Genomic DNA, 13,928 nt, shown 5'->3' on the forward strand with positions numbered 1-13,928 from the left:
TCTTCTCAGGTTTATTTTATAAATTGGCAACATATGTTGACCTTACATATGGTTACATTTTGAAATAAAGTGCATGGAATAGCAAAATCTACATTCCTGATAAGTACATTATTCAGTATAATCATCATATGGTAATAACATAAAATATCCACCATATATAAATATATGTGATTTTCCATACCTTCTAAGTCTATGTGATACGGTTACAGTTATTTTAATGTCTATTCGCAATCAGTGGTTATGTGATTACTTGATATGTGTTCGCTGATTATTCTCTCATTACGAGTTGCACTTTCCTGTTTCTTTTTGTCCTTGATATTTGATCGTCTGTGAAGAATTTTAAGTTCATGTATTCTTGTAAGAATAGTTTTGGATTTTTGCCCCGTAATATTATTAAGTTACTTTCCAGTTTCCTTTTTAATGTATTTATTTTCTGTCCTTGAGAGTTTTTCCCCCTCATTTCCCCAGAGTTGCAGAAATTTTAATGCAGAGTTAGACTCAGCCTCTATCATTATGTTTGCGTTGTAAACATTTTCCTTTTAAGTTAGTCTCTGCACTTCTTACTTCTGTTTCTACAGCTTCTCACCCTCCTTTGCTTCTCACCTCAGTCATTCATTGTTGACTGAAGTTTCTGTCCCACCTAGTCCCACGGTCATTCAGTCCCTCCCCCCAAAAAATACACAGAGGTCTACATTAATCATAAACGGGTTGGTCTATTAGCTTAGGCTTCTTATTAACTAATTCTTACATCTTAAATTAGCTCATTATTCTTGTCTATGTGAGGAGTTCTCATCTTGCTTCCTCTGTGACTACTGCAGACTGAGCCTTTCCTCTTCCCAGAATTCTCCTGTTCTGGTTGCCCTGCCTATACTTCCTATCTGGCTACTGGCCAATCAATGTTTTATTAAACCAGTAAAACTGATAAACCTTTACAGGGTACAAGACTGTTATCCCACAACATTTCACCCTTTTAGTTTTTCTTCTTTTTCTTAAAGTAAAATCTGGGTACTTTTAACTATGACAGAAATACAATTCTTGCTGAGGAGATAAACTTTAAAGATTATGTTCCAGTTTAGGATACATGGTTGTGTGTGCCCATGTACTTATTAGTTTATCTGCCTTCAGTCTTATTAATATGGTAATTCTCTGTTGATACTAAAATGCTATTCTATACCAAACTTTTTAATTCTCATATTTCCCATTTTCAACATCTTAGCTTATATTTGTTCCATATTATATTTTTCTCTTTGGTTGCGTTTTCCTGGTCTTTTCTTCTTATGCATGCTTCTCAAGATAAAACACCATGGCATAATGTCATTTACTCTAGTTGTATTTTGGGTATTGCTAGAAGAGACTTTCTGAGTAAACTTCCTCTGTTCTGAAGGAGCGATGACATGGTTTACTAATTGCACCCTTACCTCACCACAAGCTAGCTGTTTGAAGACAGTAGACAGCTTACACCAGAGCCCACTATCCAGACACTGGTTTCAAAGCCTATGTACATTATACTAAGTGACACAGGTGTTAAGAACTGTGTGAAGCAGGCAGAAAGTGTAACAGAACAGTCGAGCTATGTGCCCGATGTCATGATGCCCCTGAGTGACAGGACTGGCTAGGACTTGTGCTGGATGAGGTTAGTGTGCACCGATTCCCTTCAGGACAGGTCCATCAGTGAATTCCTCAGTGTGCTAACAGCAGGCGATTGCTGGCCTGCTTAACTTCCCATTTATGTCAAGGCGCTCAGCTGGACACATAGCTCTTAGGGAATCATGAGCAAGAGTATTGACGCTGTCACTGAAATACATTTGGTTTCCAGGTTGATAGGAAATAGATAACAACCTTTTTTTTTTTAACAACCTTCTTTAAATGTACAAAATTTTGGTATATTGGTTCAAATATACTAACCGTTTAAAAATCTGTTTCTCTCTTCTTTCTTCGTTTAAAACAGATATTGTGGAAAATCCATCCCCCCTTCTCTAATTAGCAGTTCCCATTCAATAAAGCTGACGTTTGTGTCTGACTCTGCTGTTGCCCACGAAGGATTTTCAGTAACCTATAAAACGGTTGATGCATCTTCAGGTAATAGTTTCTCCACTGCAAAGTAGATCTAATGTCTAGTCTCTGGAATAAGGTCTAAAGCATAAAGACAACACAACCTTCTTCAAAACAGGGCAATGCTGCCACCCGAGCTGTGTGCCCTTTAGGGGTTCTGGGCCTTCAGTTTGATAACATACTTAGAAAAATGCTTGATGGGGAAATTGGCATTCAGTGCACATCCACAGCAGGCACATGGTACCTCTACTTGCCAAGCATCCCACGGTTCAGGGGACTCTTCTGGGCCTGGACGTACTTTTTCTGACAGTCTTGTGCCATCTTTGAGGGGCTATTTTCTGTAGCCCTTAATCCTATAATAAATAAAGACAAAGAGTTTTTCACTTCCTTCTCCTCCAAGGAGTTTGGTCACTGTACTTTGATTCAGGCAGAAGTAGTTCAACTTCTGTGTTCTGGAAGCAGGACTTTAGAAATTCAGAGTGCCAGAGACTTGTATATGTTCATTGCTGGCGGAACTACTCTAGCAGAGAGTCCATTGCCTAGCCCAAGCCCATGGGCTCTAAAGCCCAAGGATTTAAAGTATAGTGTGTTATCTTGTGTAATTGACATTCTCACTAGGTCTTATTTAGATGGTTAACAGCCAAAGGCCAAAATGGATTCCTCAGGAAATTACAGCATGTGCACAATTTTCCATACTTCTGTAGTTTCGTCTCTCTCATATGCTTAGCCCTAAACCACACTGAATATTAGATTTGGAGTAAATCAGTTGAACTTTGTGGGGTACAATTTTCTCATCTGTGTAATTAAAAGATTATATCTGATGATTTTTGAAATGTTTTCTGGTTCTAATCCTCTATGAACATAATTTTAATTTGCTGCATGAATAAGCTAGTTGTATCTTAAATAACATGTAATTCTGGAAGTGCCTCCTGAAAATATCATGGGGATCTTTGTAATAGTATACAAAATGAAACACAGCTCTGTGATGACTGAAATGATCGTGTTAACACTACCCGAGTTTGGAAGGCAATATGAAGGGAAGAGACAGCCAAGAGCCATTAACATAACCTGGGGAGGAGGATGATAATTTCAAACTTAATAAAATTGTTTAGAAAGATAAGATACAAGTAGAACTGGACAAAGTGACAGGTAAGCTAGACAGGAAGGAAAACTGATGTAGAGTTTGGAGTATGCTCAATTACAGCATATGTTCAGATTACGTGGCTGGGTTCAATCTCTCCCACACCCTCTAACACGGAAGAACAAAGGAAAAGGAAGAAATGAGAGAGGAGAAAAGCAAAGTGCTGAAAAAGGAGACACTGTAGGAGCAACTGCAAAGACCCTCCGCCCTGCTTCCCTGTGTGTTGGTCATTACTCCAGCTCCCCACCCCCTTGGTCCAGACAGAGCTGAAGTCCCAGACAAGGGAGTAGTACATCCTCTCTGCCTCTTGACTGTTCACTGCGTGTCTGCCTTTTGCTGGCAGAACTCATAGGACTGGTTAACACAGTCACATCATTTGAAATAGCAGTCAGATGACGGGACCCAGAAGGTCATATGGGAGACTGGATTGCATGTGTTGCTGAGGCTGGCCCTGTGGTATGTCTCAGGGCACAGCTCACGCAGGAGCCTGGAATGGAGGTTAAGTGGGTGATGGTCAGGCAGTTGGCTAATGCTCCCAGGAGCCTGGATGAAATGAGCCACTGGCTAGAAGAACAGAGGTGAGAACTCTCCTTTCAGACAGCATCTTTTTCTGGGTGTTTTCTGTAGCCTGAAATCATGTCAGATAAAAAAAAAAAAAAAAAACAGAGGACACCAATCACTGGCCTGGAACCTATTTTATTCTTCTGGCAGACATTATTTTAGAGTGATCATGATGGTCTGGACTACTGATGTCTAGTTTCTTAACACAGCCCATGGACATTTCCCCTAAATCTGTCCTGCCTTCATTTGGTGGAGTCAAAGTTTCCTGGTTTGAATTCAGTTAGACTTCCATCTGTAGTTCCTGCCATAAGGCTATGATGTTAGCCCTTAAATATGTGTTTGGGAGGAAGGAGATCCGCTTCTTGTTCATGCTTTGACTCCCTCCCTAAGCATTCGCAGCAGCTGTCATTCAAATGTGCCTGGGGAGATTTAAAAAAAAAAGATATAACAAAAATAACTATGTTGGGAAGAAACTCATAAGAACTCCTTGCCACGAATTATAACTTCCAGCATTTACTAACACGAAGTAGAAAATACCTGAATATTGAGATAATATCGTTGGTATACTTTACCATTTAAGTTATAATCGTATCCTATTAACAGCTATTACCTATCCACTGATTAAATATAGAACTAATAAGAAAAACTTTGTAAGTATAAATAAGAAATGAACTTAAATTTTAGGAATAAATAATATCTAACAATTATTCCATTATTTTTTAAATTAATTACTGATTCATTCATTCATTAAAAATGGAGAGTTGAAGCCAGGCAGTGGTGGCGCACGCCTTTAATCCCAGCACCAGGGAGGCAGAGGCAGGCGGATCTCTGTGAGTTTGAGACAAGCCTGGCTACAGGACAGCTAGGGCTGTTACAAGAAAAACACTGTCTTAAAACAAACAAACAAAAAAGTGGATCTGAACAAAAACAAAGCAAAAGATTGGAAAGTATCAGTTACCATATAAAGTTAGGCATCGCTTCACGAAATCTGTCTAAAAATCATGTAGGCATGATTAAATTTTATTTTTATGCTGTTTCAAGAAAGTACAAAGCAAGTCTACCTCAGTTTATCTTTGCATGAGGGAGATGTTTATGGTAATTTACATAAATTAGAAAAATTGTAACACTTTTAGGACCAAAACTTTACTCTGTCAAAAAATATATAACTATGTCTGCCACACAGTTAAGATTTAGGATTTGGCTGCATCTGAAATTTTAAAAAACATTATTTCAAAATGAAAGCAATCTTTGATCTTTACAAAATACTACTGAAACTCAAGTGCAGGAGCACAAATTAACGCATTGCACATTACAGGATGTGTGCAGATGTGTTCTGTTTCCCATTTTTCTCTCTCTTTCTTTTCACAGTGTGCTTCGAAGAGTATACAGATAATTTTGGGAACCTCACCTCCCCGAACTACCCTAATAAGTACCCCAATAACCTGGATTGCGTCTACAGGATCACAGTGGGATTCAATGAACAGATTGAACTGGAGTTTACAAACTTTACCTTGGAGGATGGCTGGGGGCAAACGTGTTTCGATTTTGTGGAAATTAGGTATGGGCTTTTCCTTCATTATAACCTTTATTTTCATCAATCTTCTCAGAAAAGATTAAAGGGAACATGGAAAGTTTTGTAATATTATCTTACAAGTCCTTTATTATAACACATAAAATTTGTCTTTTTAAACATGATATTCAAGAACAGGAGAAATTGTATAAGATTTGGTGGTTATTCGAGATTTTACTTTCTTTTTTCTTTTTTTTTTTAAATATTTATTTATTTATTATGTATATAATATTCTGTCTGTGTGTATGCCAGCGGACCAGAAGAGGGCACCAGACCCCATTACAGATGGTTGTGAGCCACCATGTGGTTGCTGGGAATTGAACTCAGGACCTTTGGAAGAGCAGGCAGTGCTCTTAACCTCTGAGCCATCTCTCCAGCCCGAGATTTTACTTTCTTGATTTAAATTACGTTTATATGTATGCGTGTGAGTATGGTTATGTGCTTGTAAGTGCAGTATCTGTGAAGGATGCTGGATCCTCTGGAGTTGCAGGTGGTTGTGAGCTACATGTTAAGAATACTGGGAATTAGACTCTGGTCCTCTGTGAGAGCAGTAAGTAATCTTCACTACTGAGCCATCTTCTCGGCCGCCTTATAGTTATTTCAAATTCTTATATTAGGAAGATTTTGCAATAAGTTTCAGCTTTTATTTAGACAAAGGAAACTGGTGGGCTACTACTCTCAAATGTGATGCACCTATTGCTGACACCTAGTTCCATTCCCATTGCTGAGAAGAAATGTCTTGACCCAAAGAGACACAGGTGAGGAAGGTTTTGTTGTAGCTCATGATTTCAGGATCCAGTCTGTCATAGTAGGGGAGCAAGGTGCCAGGAACTCAGTCACATCATACCTACAGTCAGGAACAAAAAGAAATAAGTGCATGCACGCTTCTTGCTAGCTTGCTTAATTTCTTGCGCTCAGCTCTATTTTTTCTATCTCATATAGTTCAGGAATGATGGAATGATGTTGCCTAGAGTGGGCTGATTTTTCTTACATTTTTCATTTAATTAAGACATCATCCACACAGCCGTGGCCACAGGCCAACCCAGTAGCCTCATTGAGATTCCTATCCCAGTTGATTCTAGGTCGTGTCAAGTTGATCATCAGCATCTATGTCCCTAGTCAAGTACCTTCATTCTTTATGTAAGATCAGTCTAAGGTTGTGCGTCTTTGCTGTCCATTTAATCTTATTGTATCACTAAAACCATTTGTATAATAGCAACCTTATCTTGTTTTTAAATAACGAAAGTCTAGAATTGGGGATTTCAGTGCTTGACATTTTCTTTTACTGTTTGCACTTTAAACAAGTGTAATTAAAAAAATACATCACTGGCAATTGTATATTAGTATCTATCTATCTATCTATCTATCTATCTATCTATCATCTATCTTCTATCATTACATCAAGTAATATTAGACTGATTATTTTGGCAAGCAACTATATAAAATATTTACCTGTCATTTTCAAAGTGTTAGAATCTTTTAACACTTTATAATAAATTTTATTCTTTGCTATAAAGTAAGATAATACATTAATAAATTATAACTGAACCATATCATGCTAAACTAACATAATTGCATTTGAGGGGAGGGGGTTTAAGAGTGTCAGTATATAACCTGAGGTGGTTTAGAATTCACTAGATAGTCCAGGCTTCCCCCAAACTCACAGAAATCCTCCTGACTCAGCCTACTGAGTGCTATGCTTATAGCTGTGAACTTTCACACTCAGCTTTTTTTTTTAATTTATAAGAACTAAGCACTTGGCATTAACACTCAATGAATCATCCTTTAAAAATATACCTATAGATTTAAAATCTCCCAAACTTCTTAGGAAAGTAATTATTTCTACGATTGTCTCAAATATTACAAATATATTACATCTTGAAGACTTAAAACCTTGAAGATTTCAAAATCAGTAAGATGTAATATTTCTTTATAAAAATGAAAAGCATTGGTTTATACTATAGATAACTGGTTCCATATTCTGTATTCTCTTATCTATTTGCCAGAAGCTTTGAGAAGGTGAATCTCAAATACAACCTCTCTGCAGCTGGTATAAAGATGCCATGGAAGCCATAAATAATAGATATGCTTTATTAAGTCATTCATCTCCTAGTCAGTGAAGAACTAAGGCCTGAGAACTTGAAATTGTGTTTTTTAAAGTAGTGTTTAGGAGATGCTAGCTGAGGAAATCAGCCACTCATCTGCATCCCTATACTTTGAATTTGTTGTGTTTATTGAATGTTGCCGTCAAACTGTAACTTAATCCATTTTTATTTCTGTTCCTGTCACAGAGATGGAGGCTTCGAAACTTCACCACTCCTTGGACGTTACTGTGGCTCAGTTTTGCCCCCTAAAATCATCTCTCAGAGCAACAAGCTGTGGCTAAAGTTTAAGACTGACAGAGTGCAAACAGATAAAGGCTTCTTAGCTCACTGGGACACAGCATCAACAGGTAAATAGCAAAGACCCGACTTTTTACTAGAGAAACCAAGTTGATTGGTTTCTTCATTGTCGTGATGACACCACCTGCCAATTTTCCTAGTTAGCTTTTTATCATTCTTTACAATAAATTTAATGTCACAAATGTTTTTGGAATAACAGCAGCATATATTTTGAAGGAAGAGGAAAGTTCTAGTTCCCAGGAAATTTCACCAAGTTGCTCATCTTGACTAGAAAACTGAAAGTCCATTTTGGGAAGTCGAGCTTTAGCTGATCTTTTGTCCTGTGACATTTTAAAGGGGAGCACAGTTGGGTGTGATGGTGAATTCCCATCATCCAGCCCCAGAGAGGCAGAGGTAGGAGAATCCCAAGTTTGAGGCCAACCTGGTCTACATGATGAGTTCTTATCTCTAAAACCCAAAAGCTTGAGATGTGAGATTTGGTGGTAGAGCTCTTGCTTAGCATGTGTGGGCTCCATCCCCAGTACTGGAGAAGTCAGAATACAAAGACCAGAATAGCGGCAAGATGATGTAGCCCTGGTTAATCTCGCATGAAGGAAAGGCCACGTCTCACTCACTGTTTCTCCTCTGTAGGCTGTGGAGGCAGTCTCACCAGCCCCACGGGGTTGTTCACATCCCCCAACTACCCGATGCCCTATTACCACAGCTCTGAGTGCTACTGGCAACTGGAAGCCAGCCATGGCAGCCCTTTCCAGCTGGAATTCCAAGACTTCCATGTGGAACCTCACCCCAACTGCTCTCTGGATTACTTGGCTGTATGTACAATGAGTCTCTGGGCCCTTGGATGCTACTCTCTTACTCAGTGCAAAGATGCACTTAAAAATGTTCTTAAGATTCCAAAAGCAGCAGGATGTAAGAGGAGCGTTCACATAAAAGAGTCAAACAAAGTAAACCCCGAAAGAAATGTGGTAAAAATGACAATCTTCTACATGGAATGCATGTTGAACCACTTGATACATTAATTATTTGAGGTATTTTACTATAAGCTGTAAAGATTTGGTAAAAAAAAAAATATCCTGAGTAGTTATGGGCTTTATGCTAATCATAACCTACACGACTTTGTGGCTGTGTTGAAAACTTGCAATTCCCTGAACCACTGCTGGGAATTAGAGGAGTAAACCCATTAGCTGTGTCTTTACCAGTTCCTGCTCTTCAGCATGCTCCTCTAGAATCCCGGAAAGAAAATGGGCTGAAGTTTCACAGATTACACATTTTGTAATCAAAAACCAACAATGAAAATCAGTTATGGTCTCAAGGTTTGCACTGATCTCTCATTTTGCACGTTAAGATTTCAGTCGCAGTTCACTTCCTTACTGTCTTACATTGCACAAGTTTAGAGACACGTTGATAACATTTAGGACTGTTCTTTTGTTAAAACATACATGTATTTTGTCTTCACTTCTTTCCTGCAAAGTCCTTTACGTTCAGAGCCTTGACTGTCTGATGTGCACAATGTCTTCCTAAAGGTGTACGATGGTCCGAAAACCAGCTCCCGTATGATAAATAAACTCTGCGGAGACACAACACCGGCTCCCATCCGTTCCAGTAGAGACAGCGTATTGGTGAAACTCAGGACAGACGATGGTCAGCAAGGACGTGGCTTTAAAGTAAAATACTGGCAGAGTAAGTACAAATGCCAACAGCAGAGAACCCCCAGCAGACCCCAGACTCGGAAAAACAACCCAGATAACGTTTACCAGTGGTTTGAGCCTTGGAAATTAGTCTTGAGTTTGTGTATAAAAACTACGGGGTCATTGGAAGGAAAAACTACATACGTATTAAAGCCAATCTCATATCACCGAAGCATCTGGTAAACCAGGAAACTCAGCATAGATTTTACTATGCAGAGATGGCTGTAGTTCAGTTGCAGGTCAAATAATGCTCTAAGACCTCCAAGTTTTCACTCATGTTGTGGGTCACCATCCTTTAATGAAACATTGGTCTGCTGACCAAAGCAGCCTCTCAGCCTAGGTTCTGTCCTCTGTCTTAGTTCTATTAAATAGAGAAGCATGCATGGGGAAGATGCGTTCTTCATTGTAGTCCGTATCTTCCCATTCCCTTTCTTTTCTGCTTCCTTCCCCTGGCAAACTGATTTCTATGTATGGCTTTGTTCTTCTGAAATTAATCATCATTTTATATGCGAACAACTTCCTAATACTCCATGAGGTGTCTATCTGTTTGATTGAACATGCAGCAATTCCTTTCATTTTGCTATTGCTTTGCCTCTATTTCTCTTGGTTATTATCGGGCTACTAAAACCACTCTTTCTCTTTTTCTCCTTCTAGTAGTTTCTATACACAGGCTATCAGTCCTTACAGATAGAAGCAGGTGCTGGGGATGTGGATCAGTTGGTGAAGTGTTTGCTTAGCATGAAGTTCTAAATTCATCTCCAACATGTCTTAAAACAAAGTGTGGTGGCATGTGTGTAGGATCCCGGTATTTGAGAGGTGGAGGCAAGAGAATCAGAAGTTCAAAGTCATCCTGTGTAGCTAGTTCAGTGCTAGCCTGTATGATACAATATGAGATCCTGCACCCCCCCCAAAAAAAAATAAAACTACTTGTCATTTGAAATCGGAGAGTTTGTAGGCAGAGTGAGTTGTGAGACATGAGAGCCACCTGTGTGGGTTTGGGATACAGACTGTTGTGATTTCCACTGCCTATGGGCTTACTCTCCCACTCATACCTAAAGCAAAAATATTACTGAGAAATCCTCTGTTAACAAAAGTGTAGCCTAAATGTTTTCAGGAGAATCCAGCTGGTTCCTGTGCCTGCTACACAAAGGAAGAAGTGAAAGAGACCCAGTGCCTTTGCTGAGACTCGTGTAGGCAGCTGTGTTCTATTGTGACTCGTGCATACAGCTGTGTGTTCTATTGTTGAGACTCGTGCAGACAGCTGTGTGTTCTATTGAGACTCATGCAGACAGCTGTGTGTTCTATTGTGACTCGTGCAGACAGCTGTGTGTTCTGTTGTTGAGACTCGTGCAGACAGCTGTGTGTTCTGTTGTTGAGACTTGTGCAGACAGCTGTGTGTTCTGTTGTTGAGACTCATGCAGACAGCTGTGTGTTCTATTGTGACTCGTGCAGAATCTGTGTGTTCTATTGTTGAGACTCGTGCAGACAGCTGTGTGTCCTGTTGTCGAGACTCGTGCAGACAGTTGTGTGTTCTGTTGTCGAGACTCATGCAGACAGCTGTGTGTTCTATTGTTGAGACTTGTGCAGACAGCTGTGTGTTCTATTGTTGAGACTTGTGCAGACAGCTGTGTGTTCTATTGTTGAGACTCATGCAGACAGCTGTGTGTTCTGTTGTCGAGACTCGTGCAGACAGCTGTGTGTTCTAGCTGTTACTCATGAACCATCCACAAAGGCCATGTATTATTCCTAACTGTTGAGTTCAAAGATCAGATTGTTCATTTATTCCAAATGTTCAAGCTAGAAAACCGAAGCATAGAATGCTCACTACATGTTTCTAATACAGCAGAGAGATCAGAGTGGAGCCATGTTGTTTATCCAACAATATATAGTAATTGGATGTCTTTTATGGATGTCCATTCCCATGACATTTTGATGCTTCAATTAACCCAAATATTATTTTACATTATTCTAAATGGAGACTCCTTCAGCATAAAAATGGCATCCCATGCATAAATATGCATTTATTAATCTAGAGTTAAAAGTGGGAAATCTTTGATATCTTCTTAAATAGGAATCTTATACACATCTCAAAGATGTGTGACATTTGTGGAAGTTCTTTTTAACACTCATGGCTGTTTTTTTTTTCCCTGTAGCATGTGACAATGTAGTAATCGTGAATAAAACCTATGGCATCTTGGAGAGCATAAACTACCCAAAGCCCTATGACAAGAATCTGCGTTGTAACTGGACCATCCAAGCAACAGCAGGCAACACTGTCAACTACACCTTTCTGGATTTAAGTGTGACTTCTCATAGAAACTGCTCCGAAGATTATTTAGAGGTGAGTGTTCTGAAGATCAGTAAATAATTCTATGTTCATATCAAGTAATAAATCAATAAATAAATAAATAGCTTATGTTAAAAGTTCTTCATACTTTTCAGAATCAAATCACTAATCATGCCGTGTGTTTCTGTAATATATCAACTACCAGTGTTGATGGATGGGTGTGTTTTATATTTTTTACTGCATCATTTTAACTTTTGCTTAAAATTATTATCTTGTTTGTTGTTTTTATGTTCGATCTCTATACATAAGAGAAAAAGTTTGAATATTTTAATACCTACTTTTCCTGATACTAAGTATAATTTTTAATTTTAAAATTCAAATTTGTTTAAGGCTATTTTCCATTTTCAAAATAGACATTTTGCTTGTCACAAAAGTGACCACTTGTAATATTAATTCAAGTTTCTTTATGCAATCTTATACACTAGGGGCTGCTTTAGTATTAAATGTAGACTATGAGGCAATGTAAAATATGAGGTAATCTGCTATTTTTATCATGGGAAATTTCACTTAAGAAAGTTGTTCTGTCCCTTGTACATGCAACTTTTAGGATTATAAACTTTAAAAATTAGGAAGACACTTATTTTGCTTATTTTAATATTAAACTCATTCAGGTAAACATAAATTTAGATCGTAGTTTATATTTTCATGGATTAAACAAAAATTTCATTTAAACAATTGGCATATGTTTGACATCTATTTTCCATAGTTAATAACATCGCTTGTTGGGTCAACTGACATATCGCTTTTATTTCCCCCTTTGCTGTTATCATATGCTACCGCTGTGTCCACATCTGCTTTCGCTGGCAAACTTTCACAAAGTGTAGGGGACCCACTCTGATAATATAGTTCATTTTTCCCCAGCTCTATGACTTAGTGTATTTTTTAAAGGCTTATTAGTGAGGACGTAGCTAGTGGCAGGGTGCTTGCCTGGAATGTGCAAAGTCCCAGGTTCAGTACCCATAGCAATCAAAGGGATTTGTGGTGTTTAGCAATCTGCCTGCAAAGACTTACAGGGTCAGCACTTATAAGCCTAGGCCATGTGCCTAGGGAAATAACCTTTGCAAACTTCTCTAACTCCCCTTCCCCAATCTTACCAAAAGACTAATGTTTTGTTTGAGATCACCATGCCTTTTCCAAGTACTACGTTAGCTTTAGAAACAGAGAACATCTCTTCTTTGAGAGACTTCTGCTTGAAGTCAAGAATATAAGGAGAGTCCTTTGTTTGGGGAAAAATTCTATTGGATTAACAACAACAACATCAAACGAAAACTTTATTCAAGTTGTGATGCATACCTGTAACCTTAGCATGTCGGAGCCTGGGGCAGGAGGATTATCAGCCTGAGGTCAACTGAGAAACAGTAACAAAATTCTGTCACAGAAAAGCAGACCAGTCAAGCAAACACAAAACACCCCTCATTTTATAAGTAGAGAAAAAGTATGTAGAAATAGTATTCTCACATTAGAAAGCCATGTATGCTAGTTGCCCTGAGGAAAATATGATGCATTACGCAGCAAATTTGAGGCATGAAGATGTTTGGCTTTCAGGCTTTAGAAACAGGGTCTTCTGTTGTAGGTCAGGTTAGCTTCAAACTTGCTGGGTAGCCGAGGTTGGCCTTGAGAGTCTGTTTCAGCTGCCTCCACCACTGAAATGTTGGGATTATAGGTGTGTATCATGGCTGGCTTGTTAAGAGTTTTAAGTCCACTTAACTTCCCCTCGAGTCAGGTGCCTCCAGGAGCTCAGGAACTACCCTCTTTCGTTTGCATATCTTAATTATACTTTTCTCCACATATGAGACTTATGGTTTAGATAGCAAGTTTTATTAGTTAAAACTCTCATTCTGAACTCGTCTCTTCTTGAACTACCAGCTGTCTGATATGAACTTTGACCAAGTCCTTACTTTGCACAAATTTGAGGAACTGAGATTAAGTTATCACAGCCATATTTCATCTGTAATCTGATGGTGGCTATTAACTAATAAGAGAGAACTGAATTCCACAGTAATCATTTCGTAAATTCCTACACATTCAGTACAGCCCGTCAGCTCTGCGCACAAATCAGAACATGCAACAAATGCCAAATGTTGCGTGTGCAACACACCCCGTGCTAAGTGGGCGCCATGGCTGTAATCTGCGACGGTACAGTGCCAAGCGCTAAAGAGAAGAGGAA

General features: G+C 38.8%; 1 protein-coding gene across 3 annotated transcripts in view; it reads left to right on the top strand.

Moving 5' to 3' along the window:
• The window catches only part of Cubn (cubilin), a 202,893-nt gene that overhangs the window by 42,459 nt on the left and 146,506 nt on the right, over positions 1-13,928 (top strand). For all 3 annotated transcript variants that reach the window (XM_050144800.1, XM_050144798.1, XM_050144799.1), the window contains 6 exons: positions 1,949-2,079; positions 5,123-5,312; positions 7,616-7,776; positions 8,357-8,538; positions 9,250-9,406; positions 11,568-11,755. In XM_050144800.1, coding sequence (XP_050000757.1) covers positions 1,949-2,079; positions 5,123-5,312; positions 7,616-7,776; positions 8,357-8,538; positions 9,250-9,406; positions 11,568-11,755 — 1,009 coding nt within the window. The remainder of the gene's footprint in view (positions 1-1,948; positions 2,080-5,122; positions 5,313-7,615; positions 7,777-8,356; positions 8,539-9,249; positions 9,407-11,567; positions 11,756-13,928) is intronic.

The sequence above is a fragment of the Alexandromys fortis genome, unplaced genomic scaffold, assembly GCF_014885135.2.
Source record: "Alexandromys fortis isolate MF-2015 unplaced genomic scaffold, M_Fortis_MF-2015_v1.1 scaffold_52, whole genome shotgun sequence".
NCBI lineage: Eukaryota > Metazoa > Chordata > Mammalia > Rodentia > Cricetidae > Alexandromys > Alexandromys fortis.